The 24557-nt window shown below is 38.8% G+C and overlaps 1 protein-coding gene across 20 annotated transcripts in view; it reads left to right on the top strand.

Annotated features, from left to right (window-relative positions):
* The window catches only part of SLMAP (sarcolemma associated protein), a 150339-nt gene that overhangs the window by 67676 nt on the left and 58106 nt on the right, over positions 1 to 24557 (top strand). For 19 of the 20 annotated variants that reach the window (XM_065885824.1, XM_065885816.1, XM_065885812.1 and 16 more), the window contains exons 3-8: positions 11488 to 11560; positions 15818 to 15854; positions 17521 to 17583; positions 22272 to 22367; positions 22627 to 22698; positions 24046 to 24186. In XM_065885824.1, coding sequence (XP_065741896.1) covers positions 11488 to 11560; positions 15818 to 15854; positions 17521 to 17583; positions 22272 to 22367; positions 22627 to 22698; positions 24046 to 24186 — 482 coding nt within the window. Of the gene's footprint in view, positions 1 to 11487; positions 11561 to 12355; positions 12359 to 15817; positions 15855 to 17520; positions 17584 to 22271; positions 22368 to 22626; positions 22699 to 24045; positions 24187 to 24557 lie in introns of all 20 variants that reach the window. The other variant, XM_065885805.1, reaches the window with a different exon arrangement.

The following is a 24557-nucleotide window of genomic DNA, read 5'->3' as shown; positions in this document are numbered from 1 at the left end:
CCTCTGTTGCAAATCTTGGGACCATTTAGTTCTATAAACTTCACATATAACTCCAGTTAGCTGATCAGTCCAGGTCCCACTTTACCCACTCTGTTCCTAGGTTAAGCCTCTATGAACAAAGGGCCTGTTAGGAGTAAGGCAAATGGTATCTTCCTTTTGCTTTGTGCTACAACTGCACTGAATTGCTTTTACTCCCCGCAGTAGGTCTTGCCCCTTCTGGCCTTCAAGCCCTTGCACATGATCTTTCCTTCACCTAGAAAGCTTTCTAGGCTGAACAAAATGCCCTTCCACGTCCCTGTTGCACACTGTACTCGTCCTCTTTGTATGGTTGCCTCCCTCACTAACCTGTAAGCTGTTCAAGAACAGGCAGTGTGTCTGTCTTCATTGTAGACTCTCCACACCTAACCTGGCACATACTGGTTGAATAAACTTTCAAACGTCTCATAACTCTTTATCTGCCGTTTTACAAAAGTTCTTTCTACCACCTCATCTCAACTAAGATTTTGACAACCTTCCTCCTAATCTGGAGGCTTATATGAGGATTGGGTATTGGCAACCTTCTTGTTACCCACTGCCCTTTTTATTCTGCTGTGACTCAGTTACCTCTCCTTAACCTGTCTCAGCTTTAATTTCCTCATCTTGTAAAAGGGGACTCGTGATACTACTAACTGTCTCAAGGTTTGTGGTATAATATTGAGTGTTCACATTGTGGCACAGTGTTCAATGTGAACACTGAAAGAGTGAACATAAAGTGCTTAGCTCAGGGTCAGGTGCTTTAATTATTGCTGAAACCCTTGCCAATCATTTGCACCATCTTTTTTTGCCATCAAGTTTGCCCATCTTTCTCAGTAGCTTCAGCCCCAGGCTTCTTTACCCATCTGTCCTTTGGAACCCATCATTGGCATTTCAGAGGTACTCTCACCAACTCCTTGACTACTCCGTGATTTTTGGCCATGCTGTTTTGCTTATTTCTAGCTCTTGGAAACTTTCACCATAAGCTTTACATACTTCCACTTTCCTGCTACTAGCGGAAATCACAAAGCTGATTCAACACAGAATGTGCCAAATTTGCCAGATTGACTGAGAGAATCTGTCTGATGGCATGGCAGTCTTCTTTTGTTCATTTAAAAGATGGCTTCTCGGGCTTCCCTGGTGGCGCAGTGGTTGAGAATCTGCCTGTCAATGCAGGGGACACGGGTTTGAGCCCTGGTCTGGGAAGATCCCACATGCCGCGGAGCAACTAGGCCCGTGAGCCACAACTACTGAGCCTGCGCGTCTGAAGCCTGTGCTCCGCAGCAAGAGAGGCCACAATAGTGAGAGACCCGTGCAACGCGATGAAGAGTGGCCCCCGCTTGCCGCAACTGGAGAAAGCCCTCGCACAGAAATGAAGACACAACACAGCCAAAAATAAATAAATAAATATATATATAAAATAAATAAATAAAAGATGGCTTCTCAACCCAGGATATGCACCAGAATTAACCTGCAGAGCTTTGTAAAGCTACACATGTGTGGATCCCACCCTTCAGCCCTAAGAAGGAGACTTGTTAGGTGTGGGACCTAGGCATACCTATTTTTTTCTTGTTGTTTGTTTCCCTTTGTATGTATGTATGTATTTACATCTTTATTGGAGTATAATTGCTTCACAATGTTGTGGTAGTTTCTGCTGTATAACAACGTGAATCAGCTATATGTATACATATATCCCCATATCCCCTCCTTCTTGTGTCTCCCTCCCACCCTCCCTATCCCACCCCTCTAGGTGGTCACAAAGCACTGAGCCGATCTCCCTGTGCTATGCAGCTGCTTCCCACTAGCTATCTATTTCACATTTGGTAGTGTATACATGTCAGTGCTACTCTCTCACTTTGTCCCAGCTTGTGTTAGCATACGGTGTTTGTTTTTCTCTTTCTGACTTCCTTCACTCTGTATGATAGACTCTAGGTCCATCTACCCCACTACAAATAACTCAATTTCGTTTCTTTTTATGGCTGAGTAATATTCCATTGTATATATGTGCCACATCTTCTTTACGCATTCATCTGTCGATGGACACTTAGGTTGCTTCCATGTCCCGGCTATTGTAAATAGTGCTGCAGTGAACATTGTGGTACCTGACTCTTTCTGAATTATGGTTTTCTCTGGGTGTATGCCCAGTAATGGGATTGCTGGGTCATGTGGTAGTTCTATTTTTAGTTTTTTAAGGAACCTCCATACTGTTCTCCATAGTGGCTGTATAAATTTACGTTCCCATCAACAGTGCAAGAGGGTTCCCTTTTCTCCACACCCTCTCCAACATTTATTGTTTGTAGATTTTTCGATGATGGCCATTCTGACCAGTGTGAGGTGATACCTCACTGTAGTTTTGATTTGCATTTCTCTAATGACTAGTGATGTTGAGCATCCTCTCATGTGTTTGTTGGCAATCTGTATCTTCTTTGGAGAAATGTCTATTTAGGTCTTCTGCCCATTTTTGGATTGGGTTGTTTGTTTTTTTTGATATTGAGCTGCATGAGCTGCTTGTTGATTTTGGAGGTTAATCTTTGTCAGTTTGCAAATATTTTCTCCCATTCTGAGGCTTCTCTTTTGGTCTTGTTTATGGTTTCCTTTGCTGTGCAAAAGCTTTTAAGTTTCATTAGGTCCCATTTGTTTATTTTTGTTTTTATTTTATTAATATGCAAATTTATTTATTTATTTAATTTTGGCTGCGTTGGGTCTTGTTGCTGCATGCAAACTTTCTGTAGTTGTGGAGAGCGGGGGCTACTGTTGTGGTGCGCGGGCTCCTCATTGAGGTGGCTTCTCTTGTTGCAGAGCATGGGCTCTAGGTGTGCGGGCTTCAGTAGTTGTGACATCAGGGCTCACTAGTTGTGGCTTGTGGGATCTAGAGTGTAGTCTCAGTAGTTGTGGCGCATGGGCTTAGTTGCTTCATGGCATGTGGGATCTTCCCGGACCAGGGCTCAAACCTGTGTCCCCTGCATTGGCAGGTGGATTCTTAACCACTGCACCACCAGGGAAGTCCTATTTTTGTTTTTATTTCCATTTCTCTAGGAGGTGGGTCAAAAAGGATCTTGCTGTGATTTATTTCATAGAGTGTTCTGCCTATGTTTTTCTCTGTTTTATAGTGTCTGACCTTACATTCAGGTCTTTAATCCATTTTGAGTTTATTTTTGTGTATGGCATTAGGGAGTGTTCTAATTTCATTCTTTTACATGTAACTGTCCAGTTTTCCCAGCACCACTTATTGAAGAGGTTGTCTTTTCTCCGTTGTATATTCTTATCTCCTTTTTCAAAGATAAGGTGACCATATGTGTGTGGGTTTATCTCTGGGCTTTCTATTCTGTTCCATTGATCTATATTTCTGTTTTTGTGCCAGTACCATACTGTCTTGATTACTGTAGCTTTGTAATATTGTCTGAAGTCAGGGAGCCTGATTCTTCCAGCTGTATTTTTTTTCCTCAAGATTGCTTTGGCTATTCGGGGTCTTTTGTGTTTCCATACAAATTGTGAATTTTTTTCTTCTAGTTCTTTGTTTATTTATTTTTTAATTTTTGGCTGTGTTGGCTTTTCGTTGCTGCACGCAAGCTTTCTCTCTCTAGTTGCGGTGAGCAGGTGCTACTCTTTGTTGCAGTGCACGGGCTTCTCATTGCGGTGGCTTTTCTTGTTGCAGAGCACAGGCTGTAGGTGTGTGGGCTTCAGTAGTTGTGGCACACAGGCTCAGTAGTTGTGACTTGCGGGCTCTAGAGCACAGGCTCAGTAGTTGTGGTGCATGGGCTTAGTTGCTCCGTGGCATGTGGGGATCTTCCCAGACCAGGGCTCAAACCCGTGTCCCCTGCACTGACAGGCGGATTTTTAACCACTGCGCCACCAGGGAAGCCCTGTTCTAGTTCTGTGAAAAATGCCATTGGTAGTTTGGTAGGGATTCCACTGAATCTGTAGATTGCTTTGGGTAGTATAATCATTTTCACAATGTTGATTCTTCTAATCCAAGAACATGGTATCTCTCCATCTGTTTGTATCATCTTTAATTTCTTTCATCCGTGTCTCATAGTTTTCTGCATACAGATCTTTTGTCTCCTTAGGTAGGCTTATTCCTAGGTATTTTATTCTCTTTGTTGCAGTGGTAAATGGGAGTGTTTCTTATATTCTCTTTCAGATTTTTCATCATTAGTGTATAGGAATGCAAGAGATTTCTGTTCATTAATTTTGTATCCTGCTACTTTAGCAAATTCATTGATTAGCTCTCGTAGTTTTCTGGTAGCATCTTTAGGACTCTCTATGTATAGTATCATGTCATCTGCACACAGTGACAGTTTTACTTCTTCTTTTCCGATTTGGATTCCTTTTATTTCTTTTTCTTCTTTGATTGCTGTGGCTAAAACTTCCAAAACTATGTTGAATAATAGTGGTGAGAGTGGGCAACCTTGTCTTGTTCCTGTTCTTTGAGGAAATGGTTTCAGTTTTTCACCATTGAGGGCGATGTTGGCTGTGGGTTTGTTATATATGGCCTTTATTATGTTGACGTAGGTTCCCTCTATTAGGCATACCTATTTTTAAAAAGCCTTGGGTTGTTCTTTTGGACAACTAGGTTTAAGAACTCTGCTCTGTTAAGTTTCTGGCAACTGTTTTATGTGCTTTCCCTTATCTTCAAGTCCCAAATTTCCCTTCTCATGTTGTCTGCTGTGAATCTCTACTTCCTGGCTCTGTACCTGTATTTCCAGCTGCTTGCTTGGTTGGTTCCTCTTGAATGTCCTACTTTCACCTTATAATTACTCTGTACAAAGCCTAATTCCCATCTTCAAACTAGAGCAATCCACTAACTTACCGATTTCATTTATTGCTCCAACACTCTGTAAACACTCTAGCTCAGAATATTGGTATCTTTTCTGAATCCTGTCTCTTCTTTACCTTTAGCAGTTGTCACCTACACCATTTGCCTCCCTTCCCTGCTACTACTTGTTTTTCCTGATGCCAACCTAGAATGTTACAGTAGCTCTCCACTTCTGGCCACCATATTTTGCCAACCCACTGCCTCCAGAATATTCTTCTGTTACAGCTTTATTCATGTCATTCTCCTGCTTTTAGAAGCCTTAAGTTGCTGTGTCATACTGTAGAATAAAGTCTGAAATGCTTACCTGTACACTTGAGACCCTCAAAAATGTGGATCCAATTCAACCTTTTGATTTTATTTCCCATTACTTCCCTTAATGTATGTTAAGCAACGTTATTTAGAGGCAAGAGGGAGAAGAAACTCTTTGAATACTAGCGCTGCCACTTGCCAAAATCGGATCTCAAGCAAGTTTAGCTTCTTTGACTTTAGTTGCCTCATCTGTAAAAATAGAACATAAAAATAACTATTTACGTGGTTTGTCATAAGTAGTTAACATGTATAGTGTGCTTAGCACCTATACATGTTAACTACTGGCACCTAAAGGGCCTTGAAATATATTCTTTACCCCCTCCCTCCAATCTCCTCCAGCTGCCCTCATTAGATGTGCAGCTCTCTCACATCCTTCTCGTTTTCTTTTTCTTTGCTCATGCCACTCTCTCTGCCTTTCCATTTATAGCTTTTGAAATCCTATTCTCTTTTTTTTCTTTACCCTCTTCATAAATGCCCCTGCCCTTGTCCATTTCAAATTCCCACAGTGCTTTATAGCATTTTTCCCCCTTTGTTGTTATGTTAGATATTTCTAGTTCTGTCTACAAACTGAATTGAAATCTCAAGGACAAGGACCTGGTTGTAGTCCTCTTGGTTTTTCCTGTCATTCCCAGCATGCTCCTTTGTAGCCAGCATGTTTTCAGTGAATATTGAGCCAACAGGTAAAGCCAAAGAACCAACCAAGTCAAAAGATAAACCAACAAGCAATATCACTCCGAGAGAAATGAAGTAGCAAATTAATCCACATACCTAGAGAAAGGATTCCTCCCATCAAATAAATAGGTCGAAAGAGGACTTCTCTGGGAAATAGCTGACTCTGAATCTAGGGCAGGAAATGTATAAATTGAATTCATAAGATTTTTGTTATATCAGGAAGCAATGGAGTTCTCTAAGACTGCTGAGTTTCTGTTAGAAGGACTCAGGAATTAACGTGGAATTTTGGCTGATTAAAGATTAGACAATTTGAGTATCAAGCAATAATAAGAGCAGTGGATTGAAATATGTCAAATATGTTCAAATCCATAAAGTTACAATGAAACTAAAAAAGAAAAAAAGATTTGATCACCTCTGGAAGAACTTAGGAAACCCATTTCTCATTCTGAAAACAGAAGAATAAAGCATTTTTGTTACCTTTCCTGTAGGAATTATACCTGAGATAAACAAGTAGTTGAAGAAAATGTTTCTTTTAATCACTGAACTCCAGCTCACAAATGAAGACAGGATGATAGAATATCAATTCAAAAAAAGTTTTTCTAAGACAGTCTCTTCAGCAAGTGGTATTGGGAAAGCTGGACAGCCACATGTAAATAATGAAGTTAGAACACGCCCTCACACCATACACAGAAATAAACTCAAAATGGCTTGAAGACTTAAATATAAGACGTGACACCGTAAAACTCCTGGAAGAGAACATAGGCAAAACATTCTCTGACATAAATCGTACCATCGTTTTCTTAGGTCAGTCTCCTAAGGCAATAGCAAAAGCAAAAATAAACAAATGGGACCTAATCAAACTTATAAGCTTTTGCACAGCAAAGGAAACCATAAAGAAAATGAAGAGACCGCCTACAGACTGGGAGAAAATATTTACAAACGATGCCACCGACAAGGGCTTAATTTCCAAAATATACAAACAGTTCATACAACTCAACAAAAAAACAACCCAATCAAAAAATGGGTAGAAGACCTAAATACACATTTCTTCAAAGAAGACATACAGATGGCCAAGGGGCACATGAAAAGCTGCTCAGCATTGCAAATTATTAGAGAAATGCAAATCAAAACCAACAGTGAGGTACCACCTCACACTGGTCAGAATGGCCATCATTAAAAAGCCTACATGTAACAAATGCTGGAGAGGGTATGGAGAAAAGGGAACCCTCCTACACTGTTGTTGGGAATACAAATTGGTGCAGCTACTATGGAAAAACAGTATGGAGGTTCCTTTAAAAAAGAGTTGCCATATGGATCTAGCAATCCCACTCCTGGGCATGTATCTGGAGAAAACTCCAGAAAACCCATAATTTGAAAAGATACGTGCACCCCAGTGTTTATCATAGCACTGTTTACAGTAACCCATGTACCGTAAACGGAAGCAACGTAAATGTCCATCGATAGATGAATGGATAAAGAAGATGTAGTATATATACACAATGGAATACTACTCAGTCATAAAAAAGAATGAAATCATGCCATTTGCAGTAACATGGATGGACTAGAGATTATCATACTAAGTGAAGTTAGTCAGATAGAGAAATACAAATATCATATGATATCACTTGTATGTGGGAATCTAAAATATGACACAAATGAATTTATTTACAAAACAGAAACAGACTTACAGACATAGAAAAAAGACTTATGGTTACCAAAGGGGAAAGGGGGTGGGGAGGGATAAATTAGGAGTTTGGGATTAGCAGATACAGACTACTATATATAAAATGGACAACAAAGTCCTACTGTATAGCACAGGGAACTATATTCAATATCCTAAAATAAATTATAATGGAAAAGAATATGAAAAAGAATATGTACGTATATGTATAACTGAATCACTTTGCTGTATACCAGAAACTAACAAAACATTGTAAATCGACTATACTTCAAGTTAAAAAAATTTTTTTCTTAATTTGAAGAGTACTTGTCTATCCAGCTAACTTGCCCTGTCTCTTTTCTAACCTTAAAAAAAAAAAACAGTCTTAGAATCAGAAGCTTTATGTAGCAAAAAATACCAGAATGAAGGTTTGGTAACTTTCGTTTTAGATTGCAGTCAAACGGCAACTAGAGGGACTTCCCTGGTGGCAAAGTGGTTAAGAATCCACCTGCCAATGCAGTAGACAAGCATTCGAGCCCCAGTCTGGGAAGATCCCATATGCCTCGGAGCACCTAACCCCGTGCACCGCAACTACTGAGCCTGCGCTCTAGAGCCCGCGAGCCACAACTTCTGAAGCCCATGCGCCTAGAGCCTGTGCTCCGCAACAAAAGAAGCCACCGCAATGAGAAGCCCGCGCACTGCAACAAAGAGTAGCCCCCACTCTCCGCAGCTAGAAAAAGACAGAGCACAGCAATGGAGACACAAAGCAGCCAAAAATAAATAAATTAATTATTTTTTAAAAAGGCAATCATATGAATAATTTCCCATCCTGGAAATGTTAAAATCTCTCATTTGGGTCTTGTTTTTTTTTTTAATGTTTCTGGAGTTTTACTTCCCGTTACTGCCGGTCATCTCAAGAGACCCTTCAACCTACTCAAGTAGATTGTAGTATTGACCTTCCTACTCAATGCAGGGAAAGAGACAGAACCAGACTCCAACATACTAGTAGTTTCAGTCTCCCAGTCCAGGATCTTAAACAGTTTTTAAACTTATCACAGTGAACATTGGTTCTTTAAGTGGTGTATGTTAAAGAGGTAATAGAAAAGGCTGACTGTATATCATAAAGTAAATATATTAACTCAAAAGCAAAATAAATAATCTGTATAAGATAATAGAGAAAGAACTCATTTAAATGGCAGTCAGCTTGTATAGTCTTAATTCTGATTTTTAATAAAGTGCCATAAATACAGCAGGTAATTGCAGATTTTTCTCTGCAGATACCTTGTTTTCCCTCAACACATGTTTTTCATGTTTTAACGTTTCTGAAATTTGCATTTAGCTTACAATACATGTGTACACTTAACGTGGCAGTGTCCCTACAGCCTCCTTACCCCACCCAAAAAACTTTAAAATTGTGTTTTACAATTAATTTTGTTTTTGAATCTTGGCAGTATGACAGTAATAATGTTTCTGGATGAATTTCGAGAGCAAAGTTTGTTTTAAAAGTGCATCAGAAATGCTTTAGGGGCTTCCCTGGTGGCACAGTGGTTGGGAGTCCGCCTGCCGATGCGGGGGACACGGGTTCGTGCCCCGGTCCGGAAGGATCCCATGTGCCGCGGAGCAGCTGGGCCCGTGAGCCATGGCTGCTGAGCCTGTGTGTCTGGAGCCTGTGCTCCGCAACGGGAGAGGCCACAGCAGTGAGAGGCCCGTGTACCGCAAAAAAAAAAAAAAAAAATGCTTTAGAGCAGTATTTTCCAAAGTAGTTTCTTCATAATACCATGTATACCATGTATGTTATACCATAGTGCCAGTTCCAGTGTTCCTAAAAAGGGGAGCGGGGATTCTCAATGGTCAAATAAGTTTGGAAAACACATATAACCTTTAGAGTTTCATTATGGACAAAAAGCCCATTAAGCTCTCGAGAAAGCCTGTGGTTTAAATAAATAAATAACTCTTTAAATGTCTTTTAACCAAGTATTTTCCAAACTTTTCTGACCCCAAAATCCTTTTTTGTTAATACCTGCTAGCACTCCATTTTAGGAAATGCTGCTAGGTAGAGTCATTAATAAAAGTATTAGAATGAAACATTTTTGTCAGGTTGCTTTAAATACTTGCCTTTTGCGAATTGAAAAGATTACTAACATTTCTATGCATCTGTTTACCTAGTTGTCACAAGAACCTTTCCAAAGGCAGGCATGACTAGACTAGATTATCAGCTTAGTCAGACATGATCTTTAACTGCTTTCAATAGTACAGCAACCTCGAACTGCCCAGGTAGTATTAGCCCTTGGTTCATCTCACATTGGTACATTGCACCACCAGGGAAGTCCCCAAAACCATCAACTTTTAAACTATGAAAATAATTTTTTTCTGTAAAAGAAAGAGAAGCTCTGTACAAGTACTGCTTTTGAGAGGTTTTGTCTCTTGAAATCTTCAGAAGAAGGAGGAAGTAAGAAGCAATGGTAAGAAGCTGTCTTTAGGACTTCCCTGGTGGCGCAGTAGTTAAGAATCTGCCTCCCAATGCAGGGGACATGGGTTCGAGCCCTGGTCTGGGGAGATCCCACATACCGCGGAGCAACTAAGCCCATGCGCCACAACTACTGAGCCTGCGCTCTAGAGCCCGCAAGCCACAGCTACTGAGCCTGTATGTTGCAACTACTGAAGCCCGTGAGCCTAGAGCCCGTGCTCTGCAATAAGAGAAGCCACCACAGTGAGAAGCCCACGCACCGCAACAAAGAGTAGCCCCTGCTCGCCTCAACCAGAGAAAGCCCGTGTGCGGCAATGAAGACCCAACGCAGCCAAAAGTAAATAAATAAATGAAAAGCCTTTAAAAAAAAAAGAAGAAGCAGCTATCTACAAAGTGACTGATATAATGTTATATAAAGATGCTTGGAGGTGGAGGAGGAAACAACCACCGAAAAAACAAAACCATGGTTTTATTTTATTTATTTATTTTTTTTGTGGTACGCGGGCCTCTCACTGTTGTGGCCTCTCCCGTTGCGGAGCACAGGCTCCAGACGCGCAGGCTCAGCGGCCATGGCTCACGGGTCCAGCTGCTCTGCAGCATGTGGGATCCTCCCGGACCGGGGCACGAACCCGCGTCCCCTGCATCGGCAGGCGGACTGTCAACCACTACGCCACCAGGGAAGCCCCACAAAACCATAATTTTAAATACTGAGCTGGGAACTTCAGACTTAAGTTCTAGCCAACAGCTCTGATACTTAATAGCAGAGAGTTGTAGAAGCAATTTCACTAGTCTGAGGTCTTGGTTTTCTTGCTCATAAAATGGGGTATTGAATGGCATATTCCAAGCTGTTATTATACAGAACTTTAGAGTTTTGTGAGGTATGGATAGGAGTTATAGGTTGGGGACAGGAGATTGAGGACTAAGGGCTAAATTTTAAACTGGGTACTAGTTGTGCTTAGGGTTTTGTTTTGTTTTGTTTTTTGTTTTTTTTGCGGTACGCGGGCCTCTCACTGCTGTGGCCTCTCCCGTTGCGGAGCACAGCCTCCGGACGCGCAGGCTCAGCGGCCATGGCTCACGGGCCTAGCCGCCCCGCGGCATGTGGGATCCTCCCGGAGCAGGGCACGAACCCATGTGCCCTGCATCGGCAGGGGACTCTCAACGACTGCGCCACCAGGGAAGCCCCACTAGTTGTGCTTAGGTTTTGATGCTAGCATATAGAGGAGAAAGTGCATCTCCCCCTCACCCCTACCCCGACCCTCAATTGTATTTCCATATATTCCAGTGACCTTTGGTTTGTTGTTGCTATAGCATTGGACGTTAGGATACTTTTCAAAGCAATTTTATCTGTGATTCTGCCTTGCAGTTGTGATTCATTATAGATAGGAATGCATTTCTCCAGGGGAATGAATATTGTTGTTAAACCACCGAAATTATTTTCGTTTCTGGAAGTTATTATATTTAAGAATAAAATATATGTTTAGACATGAGAGGTATGAAGGTATATATTTTTATACAATTATTTTATCCATCTTATTTGTTTGTTTTAACCAGTTACCCATGGGTGTATTGTTTCCACAATAAAACTTTTTCTACCAGATGGTATGGAAGCCCGGCTCCGCTCAGAGTGAGTATAATATAGAGCTATGAACTTTTTGTATTAATTACATTGGTTAATAATATTCTAGATGATAGTATACTGTTTATACTTCAGGATTATTCTAATAATGTTAGAAAATTGATGTAGTACTTTTGGAATATAATGTACTACAGTATAATTGCTTTTCACATTAGTTACAAATGTAGTAAATAATAATGTGTAAGGAGGCACAGTTATTTTGTTTCCAAAATTAACTTTATAACTTATATTTGCTGGAAAATTAGTTTTTTAGAATATTTGGAGTATGTAAGTTATTGATGAGTGATAATTGTATTCATTTTGATCTGCATTTCATATACGACTTCTTAAACTATGGTTGCCTCTGAAGCTAATACCAGTGTCATAATCTTAAAGGACTTTAAGGATGTTGACACAGTTAGTAGTCTATATTGGTGGGAGTTTTTGGAGGGATTTTCCAATTCTGTAGTATTTTCTTTTTTTAAATGAAGCAGTGGAAAGGTCACTTAGACGAGGACAAACTTGAGAGGGAAAAGTTGCTCATAAAATGCAAATGTTAAAATGTAAGCATAAATACATTTTGATCTTGTACTTTTCACAGATTATTATTATGAAGTGTTAGAGGGAGCTAAACAGTCTTTAAACTTAAGCATTTTTTATTTTGAATAAATAAATATGAATATTGGATATGGTAGAGGCTTGTTTCTACACCCAGCATAATATTTTCTGTCCTACAAAAGCAGAAACAAATATCTGAGGGTGGGAGGTTGAGAGCAGCAGTAAGTTGAAGGTGAAGTAGAATAGTGAGTAGGAAAGAGAGAGGGAAAAAGGAAGCAGAGAGAGATCCTCTTATTACTATGATAGTGCTTTCATTAGAATTATTGTATATTATGCTTCAGTTGGAGGCTACCAATTTGTTTTTTTTTAAAACCTTTCAGGATATCTGAATAAAACAGAAAATTTAAAACATTTTGTGTTTTGGGGGGTTTTTTTGCGGTACGCGGGCCTCTCACTGTTGTGGCCTCTCCCGTTGCGGAGCACAGGCTCCGGACGCGCAGGCTCAGCGGCCATGGCTCACGGGCCCAGCCGCTCCGCGATATGTGGGATCTTCCCGGACCGGGGCACGAACCCGTGTCCCCTGCATTGGCAGGCGGACTCTCAACCACTGCGCCACCAGGGAAGCCCTTAAACATTTTAAATTTAAAACGTTAATCTGTTCCCTGTTCTAAATTATAGTTTAATTATTAAAAATATAGTTAACTTTGGGAACATTAATGTGACTTAGCTTTTAATATGAGTTAGTCAAGAGTTAAGGTTTTAAAAATAAGAGTAACTATTAATCAACTAATAACAAATGGCTTCTTAAAGACCTGGATGTTTGTATTTGATAATGAGATTTTTCTTTCATGGATTCAAAAGCTTTGAGCAGCTGCATAAAGGGTCATGTCTGTTCTCAGCTTCCATTCGATAGGGCATATGAATTTTTTCAAAGTCTACATCAGTGAATTGTGTTCCTATCCCTCTTGTTCCTCCAGTGCTTTTCATCTTTGCCCCTTTTTCCTTCTCTTTGTTTGGTTTTTCTTATGTGGTTAAATGTTAGCATCATTTAAAATTTCGCTGCCAGTTTCATTGTGTGTAATCTGGTTGACTTTCTGGAGAAGATGAATTTTGAACAGGCAATCCTCGAGCTGGAGGAAGATCAGAACGGTCTTTAGAGGTAGATAGTCTGGTTCAAAGCCCAGCTCCACCTGTTCTCTGACTTGATCAGGCCTCCCTTTTCTCATTTGTAAAATGAAGTTAATAATAGTACCTATTGAGCAGGAATTTTATGAGGAGGATTCAGCAAGACTGTACACTTAAAGAGTTTAGTGTAGTACCTGGTGCATAATGAGCACACGATGAATACTGTTTCTCTTATTGTAATCTAATATTTTCTAGCAATCAAGATGCTATTAAGTATGCCAGAATACCATTTAATATTTTTAAGGTCTTCAGTAGGTATACCGTTCTCAAAAAGCTGATTCTTTTTTCTTCCGTGATTTTTATTTTTATTGCACAAATAATTTTCAAATAATAAGAAACATAGAAAAATTGCCTATAATCCCACCACCCTAACACTAAATAAGTTTTCCTTCTACAGTTCCTTGTTGCGTATGAACTTTTTTCCATAACTCAAACAAAATACACCTGTATCCACAATAGTTTCTGTAAAGTACAAATATATATCAATTATGGAATGTTTTGCTAGATTTTTAGCCTTTTGTTTATCAACCAGATTTTCATGAGAATGGAAAATTTTGTACTTGGGTCACTGAGAAAACTCGTTTAAAAAAAAAACAAAAACAAAACCTCCTGGGACTTCCCTGGTGGTCCAGTGGTTAAGATTCCATGCTCCCAGTGCAGGGGGCCCAGGTTCAATCCCTGGTCAGGGAACTAAGATCCCATATATTGCAGCTAAGCCCACGTGCCGCAACTAGAGAAGCTCGTGCGCCACAACAAAGAGCCCAGGCACTGTGATGAAGACCCAGCACAGCCAAAATAAAAAACAAAAAGCTTCCATTAATACCATTTGCTTCTATTTAGACTTTCTCAAGTTCATTTCCCTGTATGTGCATATCTACAGAGAAAAGGTATATACCCAAAATGGCTATATCTGGGTGCTGGCATTGGGTAGTTTTTATTTATTTCCTCATGCTTTACTTCACACATTTTCCTTAGTCAATATGTATTACTTGTATAAAATCAAGAAAAAGAAACTTATGTTTAAAACGTCTATTCCATTTTTATGAGGCAGAGGAAAAAACACTAAAGCTGTATGTAATTTTTTAAACCTTCATTAGGCACCAGATTTGTTAGGGCCTTGTATAGGTTCTGGGGATGCAGAGGTGAATTGTTCAAAGTGCTGAGAACACAGATGTGAAATCAAAGGAGTAGAGCAGGAGATTATATGGTCTCAGTGGGAGTCTCTACAGGATATCATGGGAGCTCAGAAGGGAAGTGAGGGCTAATACTTAATATTCCATTTTATTCACCATCTTAGTGTATTTGTGACTAATTAAATTGAAATATTCTTAGGATGTTTGCAGTTACTACAATGGAACCAGAATTGTCATCCCTATTTTTAAGTCCTGCAAGATCAGTTTGTCAGCAACTTACACGTGATTAACCTGTTGAATCTAGGAACTTTACCTAATCAACCATCATGCAGACCATTACCAGATTGACCTTTAGGATATGGAGTGAGGAGCAACTGGTGGGGGCCATGGGTGGCAGTCTTGCTCTGTGCTCCGTCTACTCACCCTACCAACCCACATTACAGTATCTTACAGTGCTTGTTAAGACAGGAACCCTGGCTTCCTTAGCGGCTCTGTTCTCATGGGAGCGGTAGTAGTGATCAAGTGCTACTATGTCTAGGTACTTTTTTAAGCTCTTTACTTCTATTCACACATTTAAGACTCACAGTAACCCTATGTGGTTAGTTTTATGATTAGCCCCATTTTATGGATGAGGAAACTGAGACCTATAGTGGTTAGATAACTTGCCCAAGATTATATACCTGGTAAGTAGAGCCAAAATTTGGACCCAGTCAGTATAGCTTCTGAGCCTGCATGCTTAACTGCTACACTGTACTGCCTCTTATGTACTTTATAAGGCCCAAAAGGCAATTAATACCAATTAATACTGTGTTACTCTTTAGTTTTAAAGTGATATACTGAGTTAGATTCATAACTACATGTAAGCTTTCAGTGTGTGAGGTAGCTGGGTAGAGAAGAGTAGTACTAATGTTTTGGTTAGCTGAAGTTGTTCTCCACTAGAATGTATTTTCAAATTATAGCCTTCTTTACAGTAGAACTTTGCTTTTTAAGGCTTTCTGTATAGAAGTATTTAATTTTAAGAGAACTTAATTTACACATTCTAAAATTTTAAATGGATAATTTAAGGAGTGTTTCCTTTCTGTTTAGAAGTTCTTATAACCAAGGAATTCACCATAGCCCTCATTAATAGTAGATCTGGCAAGGGCATTTAATACGTTTTGGATTTTGAATTTGTGTTTAGAAATACATTAATGTGTAAAAGGTTTGTGTATTTATTACCTTGTTTTCTAACAATTCTATATGTTTATGAAGGATTAAAAATAATTCACATTCTTTTAATTATATGAAAACAAGTGTGTCAACTTTGGGGTTTAAGATATTCTTGTACTGTCACACTCTATTTCCTCTATTGTCAGGAAGTTAGATAAAAACTCTAAATTTTACTTTTCAGTGTCATCCATGCTCCATTACCAAGTCCTGTTGACAAAGTAAGTTGCTAATGATTATTTTTTCCAAACTGGTTCAGCTATATTGCTTTTGAAAATGTTTCTGTTTGTTCGTTTTTAATATGCTTTACCGAGAAACTTATTTCTCTTTTGTAACAAAAATACAAGAATGCATATAGCTGTATAGTTATTCTAGCCTGATCTTCAAAAACTGGAGAATTTAGGATGGATGTTTCTTAGGACAAAGCCTTTGTTATCTCAAGTCAGTGGCTGACTCTAGACTAGAAGCATTTGTTTTGTGCCTAGCCAAAGGTAAGAAGTGTTAGTTACTACTTTTTATTCTATAATGCATTTCTGTCTAGAAATATTTATTAAAGCTTTGCACCCAGATAATTTACTCAAAATATACCTACACATGGAACTAACACAGAAATATGGGCTTACAGAAATTTCTCTTTAATTGTTCTTGAAGATCAGTTTTAACTTGATTTGGACAGAAACTTTGCAGTAATTACTTGTTAGAAAATATTTTTCTTTTGTTCAGAAATAATGGTGTATTAAACTGTAGATATTATTGCTAAGTAGCAAAAAGACAAAAGATCTCTTGTATCTTTTGGCATTAAAGTGTATGTTGAGTTTTCTCAGTAAAGTAACTAAACTATTGGGAAAAACATTTTACTTTTTTTTCCTTCCATTTGGATAAAGAATGAAAGCCTACCTGAAACTGAAGTTCTCTGTTAGATTCCTTTTTTAGAAGTAAAAGTGGTTAAACATCAACTTCAGCAATACCAAGAGTCATTTCAGAAGTAAATAATGGCCTTGCTGATTTAGGACTAACTTTAAAAAAAATAATGCCACCTCTCTGTCTTCTACTTAGCATATTAGTAAATATAGACTTTCTGAGCTTAATAAGGAACGATGCTGTTAACATTACTAATAAGTTAACATATAAGGCTTGGGTAGTGTTGAGAATATGGATAAATGAATGATAGAGCAACCTGTTAGTGCCTTTTTTTAAAAAAAATAATTCTGTGGTTCTATATTCCACACCCAGGAGAAACCCTTTATAGAAGTTATTTCTTCCAATACTCTTTGAGTTCTAAGCATTTTGGCTGTGACTTTAATGTTTAAACACTATTATTTCCCATCTTTTTCTTCTTAAAACCTACCTACAGTTTAAAGGAAAAAAAAAAAAAGACCTTTTTTCATTGCCTCTGGCCATTGGACAAAGTATTGTATTTTGTGCCTTGCTTCTCCCCACATGCCCACATACAAATATCATTTTGAAGATGGCTACTTCTAAACGAATTGTGACTTGTTGAGATGTTGAAGAACTATTTGACAATGAATTTTAAAGGGGAAAATGTAGATCTGTTGATTTAGCAGGTATTATTTCTGGGTAAAGAAAAGGCTGTATTGCCTTTGTGCCGTAAGTTTGTGATTTGGTTTATCAAGGAATGTTTTCATGGGTAGCACTTGTTGCACCATCCTGCTTGTAAATCCCAAACTGATCAGCATAATACAATACCATTTATAAATTCTAGACATGGAGCAGAAATATTTTGAAAACTAAAGAAAGTTGTTCATTTGAAAAATAATTTTTATTTTGCACATTTCAGTAAATAGGCATTGCAAGGACTTGATTTGGCTTTAATGTCTTCTGCAAATATTCTGTGTGACTGTCAATGGTGTATCATTTTGTTTCTAGGTTGCTGCTAACACTCCAAGTATGTACTCTCAGGAACTATTCCAGCTTTCTCAGTATCTTCAGGTAAAATATATCTTGAGAATTCTTAGTCTTTAAAAGCAGAACTTAGATTTGATTTCGCTAGTTCACAAATATAGGCTAAAGAAATACTGGCTGGATACAAGTACAAAAGAAATACCTTTTTAAAGTACAAAAAAAAATTTTAAATAGGTCTTATAAAAAAAGGATTTAAAAAATCCGATTGTTAAGTCTAGAGAAGATAAGGTTCTGTACAAGAGAAGTTTTTTTCTTCACATATGAAGAAGTTCCACAGTTGTTCTTTATCCAAAGGTGACTTTTAAATAAAATTAAATCCGGACAGATTTTGGTTGTTATTAATAAATATAATAGCAAATAATATGAACTGTTAAAATATTAACTATTAATAGCAAATAATTATGTAGTACTTACTATATGCCAGACTCTAGCAGACTTTAGCACTTTACCTATATTAATTCATTTAATCCTCACAAAATTCCTGTAAGGTACATATTTTATTCCCATTTTTATAGATGGAGTAACTGAGGGTCACGGAAGTTTAAATGGTTTGCACAATATCACACACCGAGTTCTGTGGTTGAGCTGGGATTTGAACCCAGACAAGTCAGACCTAGAGTCTCTCTCTTAACTACTGTTCTGTGCTGCTCAATCTGTAGAAAGATCTCTTGGTAGGGCAGATACTTAGAATGGGTTCCTGAAGAAGTTAATGCCATATTTAAAGAGCCATACAGCTCTCTAAAAAGAAAACAAGTGGTGGTTCTTTTTTTTTTTTTTTTTTTTTCCTGAGTTTGGTAGATTTAGACCGGATTATGGTTCTTATTATTCTAGTGAGGGAGCATGATTAAGGAAAACCCTGAATCAGGAGTTTAGAGATTGAGGTTTTTATCTTGGCTCCTACTCAATGAGTTCTGTGACCTTGGGTGAGTCAGTTTACATATGTAGGTCTTCAGTTGCCTTTTGTTTAAAATGATAGGACCAAACCAGTGATCCTGTGTCCCTACATTCTTTTATAGGTCAATCACTAAGAGCAGTTCTACCTCAGTTAAGAATGTACACATCTGTGAAAATTATCAATGCATTAATCAGATCTTACCTTCCACTGGGCATAATGTAATGGTGGATTGAAAAGTGGTTTTACACACTTGCAGTTTAGTAATTTACGAATGTAGGTAGACTCTAGCCAGAATTCCCTGGATTTGATCTTTGGCTTTAACTTCTGACCTGTTGGGGAAGTTGTTTGTGCCTCATTTTCCTCATCTATGTTATGTGTATAATAATAGCACTTACCTCACAGAATTGTAAAGAATAAATGAATTAATGCAGGGAATTCCCTGGCAATCCAGTGGTTAGCACTCGGTGATTTCACTGCCGAGGGCCCGGGTTTGATCCCTGCTTGGGGAACTGAGATCCCACAAGCTGCAAGGGACTTCCCTGGTGGTCCAGTGGTTAAGTCTCCGAGCTCCCAATGCAGGAGGCCCAGGTTCGATCCCTGGTCAGGGAACTAGATCCCACATGCTGCAACGAAGATCCTGTGTGCCACAACTAAGACCCAGCGCAGTCAAATAAATAAATGTTCAAAACAAAACAAACAATAAAAAGAATTAATACATGTAAAGCACTTAGAACAGTGGCTGGCACATAGAACGTATGCTGTAAATGTTAGTAGTTGTTTACCATTCAGTAGGAAGTCACATTAATTGACCTAGATCTCTCTTATTTTTTTAAAATTTATTTATTTTATTTATTTATTTTTGGCCGCATTGAGTCTTCATTGCTGTGCGCAGGCTTTCTCTGGTTGCAGTGAACGGGGGCTGCTCTTCATTGTGGTGTGCGGGCTTCTCATTGCGGTGGCTTCTCTTGTGCAGCACAGGCTCTAGGCGCACGGGCTTCAGTAGTTGTGGCGTGCAGGCTCAGTAGTTGTGGCGTGTGGACTCATTCGTTGTGGAACACGGGCTTAGTTGCTCCGTGGCATGTGGGATCTTCCCGGACCAGGGCTTGAACCCGTGTCCCCTGCATTGGCAGGTGGATTCTCAACCACTGCGCCACCAGGGAAGCCCAATCTCTCTTATTTTTAGAGGTAGAAGAAGACTTTGAGATTAATCTGGTCTAACCTTCACTTTTCATATGAGAAATATGGTAAAATGATTTCCCAGGGCTATATACTACAGTTACTAGTCAACATGGACTGTGAATCTAATGTTCTGACTCACTCCAGTACTCTTTCCAACTTTCTTGTCAGTTCTTTGAATATTCATAATGGCATAGTCTTTCACTGTTCTTTTTCTAATTCTTTGAGGGAAAATTATACTGGATTGTCTTTTCTGTATACATCTTTTTGAATTGCTGAAGTTCTAATATAAGTTGTAAATCTTTTGAATAAAAACTGAAATAGATGCATTTCATGCCTTAGAACTAAAAGCCCGTTCCTGGAAGTGTTAGATTTCTGTTAGGATGTGGTTCATGGAGTTATGAAACTCTAAATGGAATTGAGTAAAAAAGGAGAAATTCCACCATCTAGTGGAAGTAGTGGTTGTTTGGTGGCTTTGTTTTTAAGTAAAACTTTTTGCAGCATTAGTGTAACTTCCTGGATATTAGGAATGTTTTAGAAGTTTAAAATAAACTTGGCACCTAGTCCCTTTTAAGTGTAAGCTGTGTTTTAATGTGTGTTCTGAGGCGGAATGACTTTTATTAGATTCCTTAATCTGTACTTTTAGAGTTATATTAAAAAGCAGTACCGGGCTTCCCTGGTGGCGCAGTGGTGGAGAGTCTGCCTGCCAATGCGGGGGACACGGGTTCGAGCCCTGGTCTGGGAGGATCCCACATGCTGCGGAGCGACAATGCCCGTGAGCCACAACTACTGAGCCTGCGTGTCTGGAGCCTGTGCTCCGCAGCAACAAGAGAGGCCGCGATAGTGAGAGGCCCGCGCACCGCGATGAAGAGTGGCCCCCGCTTATCGCAACAGGAGAAGGCCCTCGCACAGAAACGAAGACCCAACACAGCCATAAATAAAAAAAAAAAAAAAAAAAAAAGCAGTACCTCTGGGGCTTCCCTGGTGGCGCAGTGGTTAAGAATCCGCCTGCCAATGCAGGGGACACGGGTTCGAGCCCTGGTCCAGGAAGATCCCACATGCCATGGAGCAACTAAACCTGTGCACCACAACTACTGAGCCTGCGCTCTAGAGCCCACGAGCCACAACTACTGAAACCCGCACGCCTAGAGCTTGTGCTCCGCAACAAGAGAAGCCACCGCAATGAGAAGCCCGCACACCGTAACGAAGAATGGCAAGCCCGTGCACAGCAACTAAGACCCAGTGCAGCCAAAAATAATAAATAAAATAAATAAATTTATTTTTAAAAAAAAAGCAGTACCTCTGACTCTAATTAGACCAAATTTTCCCTAATCATTATTTATCAAGGATGCGGAGAGCAACAAATGAATGCTTTAAACCTCAAATACTACTTCTCAGTTGAGGTGGCTCAGAGGTATTATGGTAGTAAATGTTCTTCTTGGGATAATGACAGAAATAGAAGAAAGTGAATTTAAAGATGTGCCAAAACCGCAACTGAATGCTGTGTGAGCATTTTCACCTTGACTTCCAGTGATGGAGACCCTCTTAACAGCTATCAAATGTTAACAAGTGACCTAGAAATAAGGCTTTGCTTGCCAGTGTCTTTCTCTGTAAAAATATTCCTTTGGAGCTGCCAAATAGTTATATAACTCCTTGACCCCTTAATTACATTGAACTAACACTTGGTGGACTCTTACTTATATTTGGCATATTCGACTATGGCTTAGTGTTTTACAGTCACAGAGAGAATTAGAACACCTGAAAATGGAGTAGACTGTGAGAATAAAGCTGTCTCTCTCTTTATATATATATATATATATAAAACACTGTGTTTATATAACACTTTTAAAAGGAAAAATTAAAAGTTATTTCTTTTGTAGATGTCTACTGATGTAGCTAAGCCATTATGAAGTATCTTTGCTGCTAACCAGATTGTTTGGATTTAGTTTGGAATGAGTTTGTTCTCACCTCGCCCTCTCTCTCTCTCTCTCTCTCTCTCTCTCTCTCTCTCTCTCTCCATACACACACACACACACACACACACACACACACACACACACACATCTTTTAAATGTGTATATATAAAATGCAGGGTTAAAGCATTTGTCAGATTTTCTACTCTAGGTTTCTTTTTGTTTTTGTTTTTTTTGCGGTACGCAGGCCTCTCACGGTTGTGGCCTCTCCCGTTGCGGAGCACAGCCTCCGGATGCGCAGGCTCAGCGGCCATGGCTCACGGGCCCAGCCGCTCCGCGGCATGTGGGATCTTCCCAGACTGGGGCACGAACCCGCATCCCCTGCATCGGCAGGCGGACTCTCAACCACTGTGCCACCAGGGAAGCCCTAGGTTTTTGGTTTTTTAGACTCTTGTCAATTACAAGTAAAAAAACAAAAACAGATGACCTGTTTTCTGTTATAGTGGAAGTTGCAACTAGAGCACCCCTAATAGCACTACTCACAGCTCAACAAATGAGGCTATAATGATGTGGCCTAAATATATTTTACAAAGTAGATTTATCAGATTTGAAAGTAAGATACACTGTGGGTTGTAATATGAGAATATTTTCAGAATGTGCTAAAAATTGATTACTCTTCAAAGGTATCATGCTGAGTTTATTAGAATTTCTTTTGTGATTTATAATATTAGGAGGCCTTACATCGGGAACAGATGTTGGAACAGAAGTTAGCCACGCTTCAGCGGCTACTAGCCATCACCCAGGAGGCTTCAGATACCAGTTGGCAGGTATTCCAGTTGCCTTTATATTCAAGAAGCATTTAAGCACAGTTTAATATCCCTTAGCTGTTGATTAAGCTAAAACTAAAATTTTGTGGCAAGCAAAGGCAAAGTTATTTCCTAATGAACAAATAATGAACATTTAGCATTTTTCAGTGGATGTTGGTCAGCGTTATGATTTTAGATCTTTTCTGGCAGTAGCAACCTTTTTGATATATTTTTTTTTATTACTCTGGGATTTTACTGATATTTAATTTTTCATCAACAGGCTTTAATAGATGAAGATAGACTCTTATCACGGTTAGAGGTTATGGGAAACCAATTACAGGCTTGCTCCAAAGTAAGTATTAATCTCAAGTACATAAAGAAGAATGCATAGTTTTTTTATGTGGCTTCACGTCTTTGACTGTCATTTTGAATAAATGCAAAAACGTTTATACTTTTTCACCGTTCTTTTTAATCTTCTATCATTATGGGAAATTTCAAACATACAGGTAAATAGAAAGAACTGTATAGTGAATACCCATGTACAGCTCTCTCTTTGTTCCATCATAGTTGATATTTGTTGGAGAAACTGGGTCATTTGTTCTGTATAATTTCCCTCAATCTGGATTAATATTTAAACATTCTTCTAGCTCCTCCTTCCATACCATAAATTCGTAGTTTGACCTACAGATTTAGATCAACTCTGATGTAGGCTCAACTTTTTTTTTCTTTCAACACTTCGTAGATAATATTGTGTACTTTCACCAGGAAGCACCATAGTGTCTAGTTGTCTTTCTTTTTGAGATATTAGCAGTCTTTGATTATCCTTTCCTAGATCCATTCTTTTATTAAGGGTTACAAAAATCGTGATGTTGTAATTCTATCTTTCCTTCATTTACTAGCTGAGTTACTTCTATAAAGAGAAACTTCCCCGCATAAACCATTTTGTTATCCTGAGATACATTTTCTTTAGGCAAGGCAGGATAAATGATTTTCTCCCTTTATTTACTGGATTTCAAAATAATGGTTTGGTTCCTTTTCATCCACCAAAGAATGACCAATGAAGTATTTTTTTTTCCCCCAACTTAGATTTAAATATATTTCATGTGTATAAACCTATTTCATTTGTTTTCCTTATTGATTCCCAGTTATCCCACCTTTGGTCTATAGGAACTTCTTCAGGTTGGCACCTGAGTTCTTTTGGTAGAACCCTGGTAGACTTTGATAGCTTCCTGCTGTCATATCAGACAAGATAGTCCATACTCATCTTTTACATTTCCTGCCTTAGACATGGAATCAGCTTTTTCCACAGGGTGCTGTTATTCCATTTGGTTTAGTTATTATTTTAAAATGCTTGACCCCTTTAGAGGTAAGAGATTATTTTTGCCCATAAATGTAAATGTTGTGGCTTTCAGAGAATATGGCAAGTAGAAGAGTTCATTCATTTTGTATACTTGAGAGAAATTTTCAGTTTATTTCGACCTTTTTTTTCTGTTGGAAGTGTGAATTAATATATTTGTGAAGGCATAATTTATTAATGCAGCTTTTAAATAACAGCTTCAATTAATACAGAGTGAACATAATTTGTGTTTGGAGGTACCTTAATATAGAACTCAAAGAGCATTGCAATGTGTTGTTTTTTTAAATGGAAAATACTTAAAAAAATAACTTGGCTATAATTATAAATATTTTTTAATCCTAGAATCAAACAGAAGATAGTTTACGGAAGGAACTTATAGCATTACAGGAGGATAAACACAACTATGAGACGACAGCCAAAGAGTCCCTGAGGCGGGTTCTTCAGGAGAAAATTGAAGTGGTTAGAAAACTTTCAGAAGTTGAGGTATTTAAATTTAACAAATACTAAATAGTACTATGATTTTAAAATTTTAGCCTAAAAGTGCTAGCATTTCAGGACATTTCAAACTTGGGTATTATTATATAGCTAGAAAAATTTTCCTGTCTATCTGGTGGGAAGGAGCAGTATGCTGTTTTCATTGTCAGGAATTCTCAACAGAACCCTGTGAGTTCTGGTGCTTATGGTCTCTAGTCAGTGGTTGAGGAAATAAAAGCCTAACCAGGGAATTTTACTATTTGCACTTTGGTTAGGATGCAGCCTCCACACAGTGGACCACGATATGTGCCAGGGAATTGATCTCATTTCACATAGTTTTGTTTTTCTTCCAGTTGAGGATAGTCAGTGTAAGGTAGAGA

This window comes from Phocoena phocoena, chromosome 10, assembly GCF_963924675.1.
Source record: "Phocoena phocoena chromosome 10, mPhoPho1.1, whole genome shotgun sequence".
Classification (NCBI taxonomy): Eukaryota; Metazoa; Chordata; class Mammalia; order Artiodactyla; family Phocoenidae; genus Phocoena; species Phocoena phocoena.
This window is presented reverse-complemented; position numbering and strand designations above follow the sequence as displayed.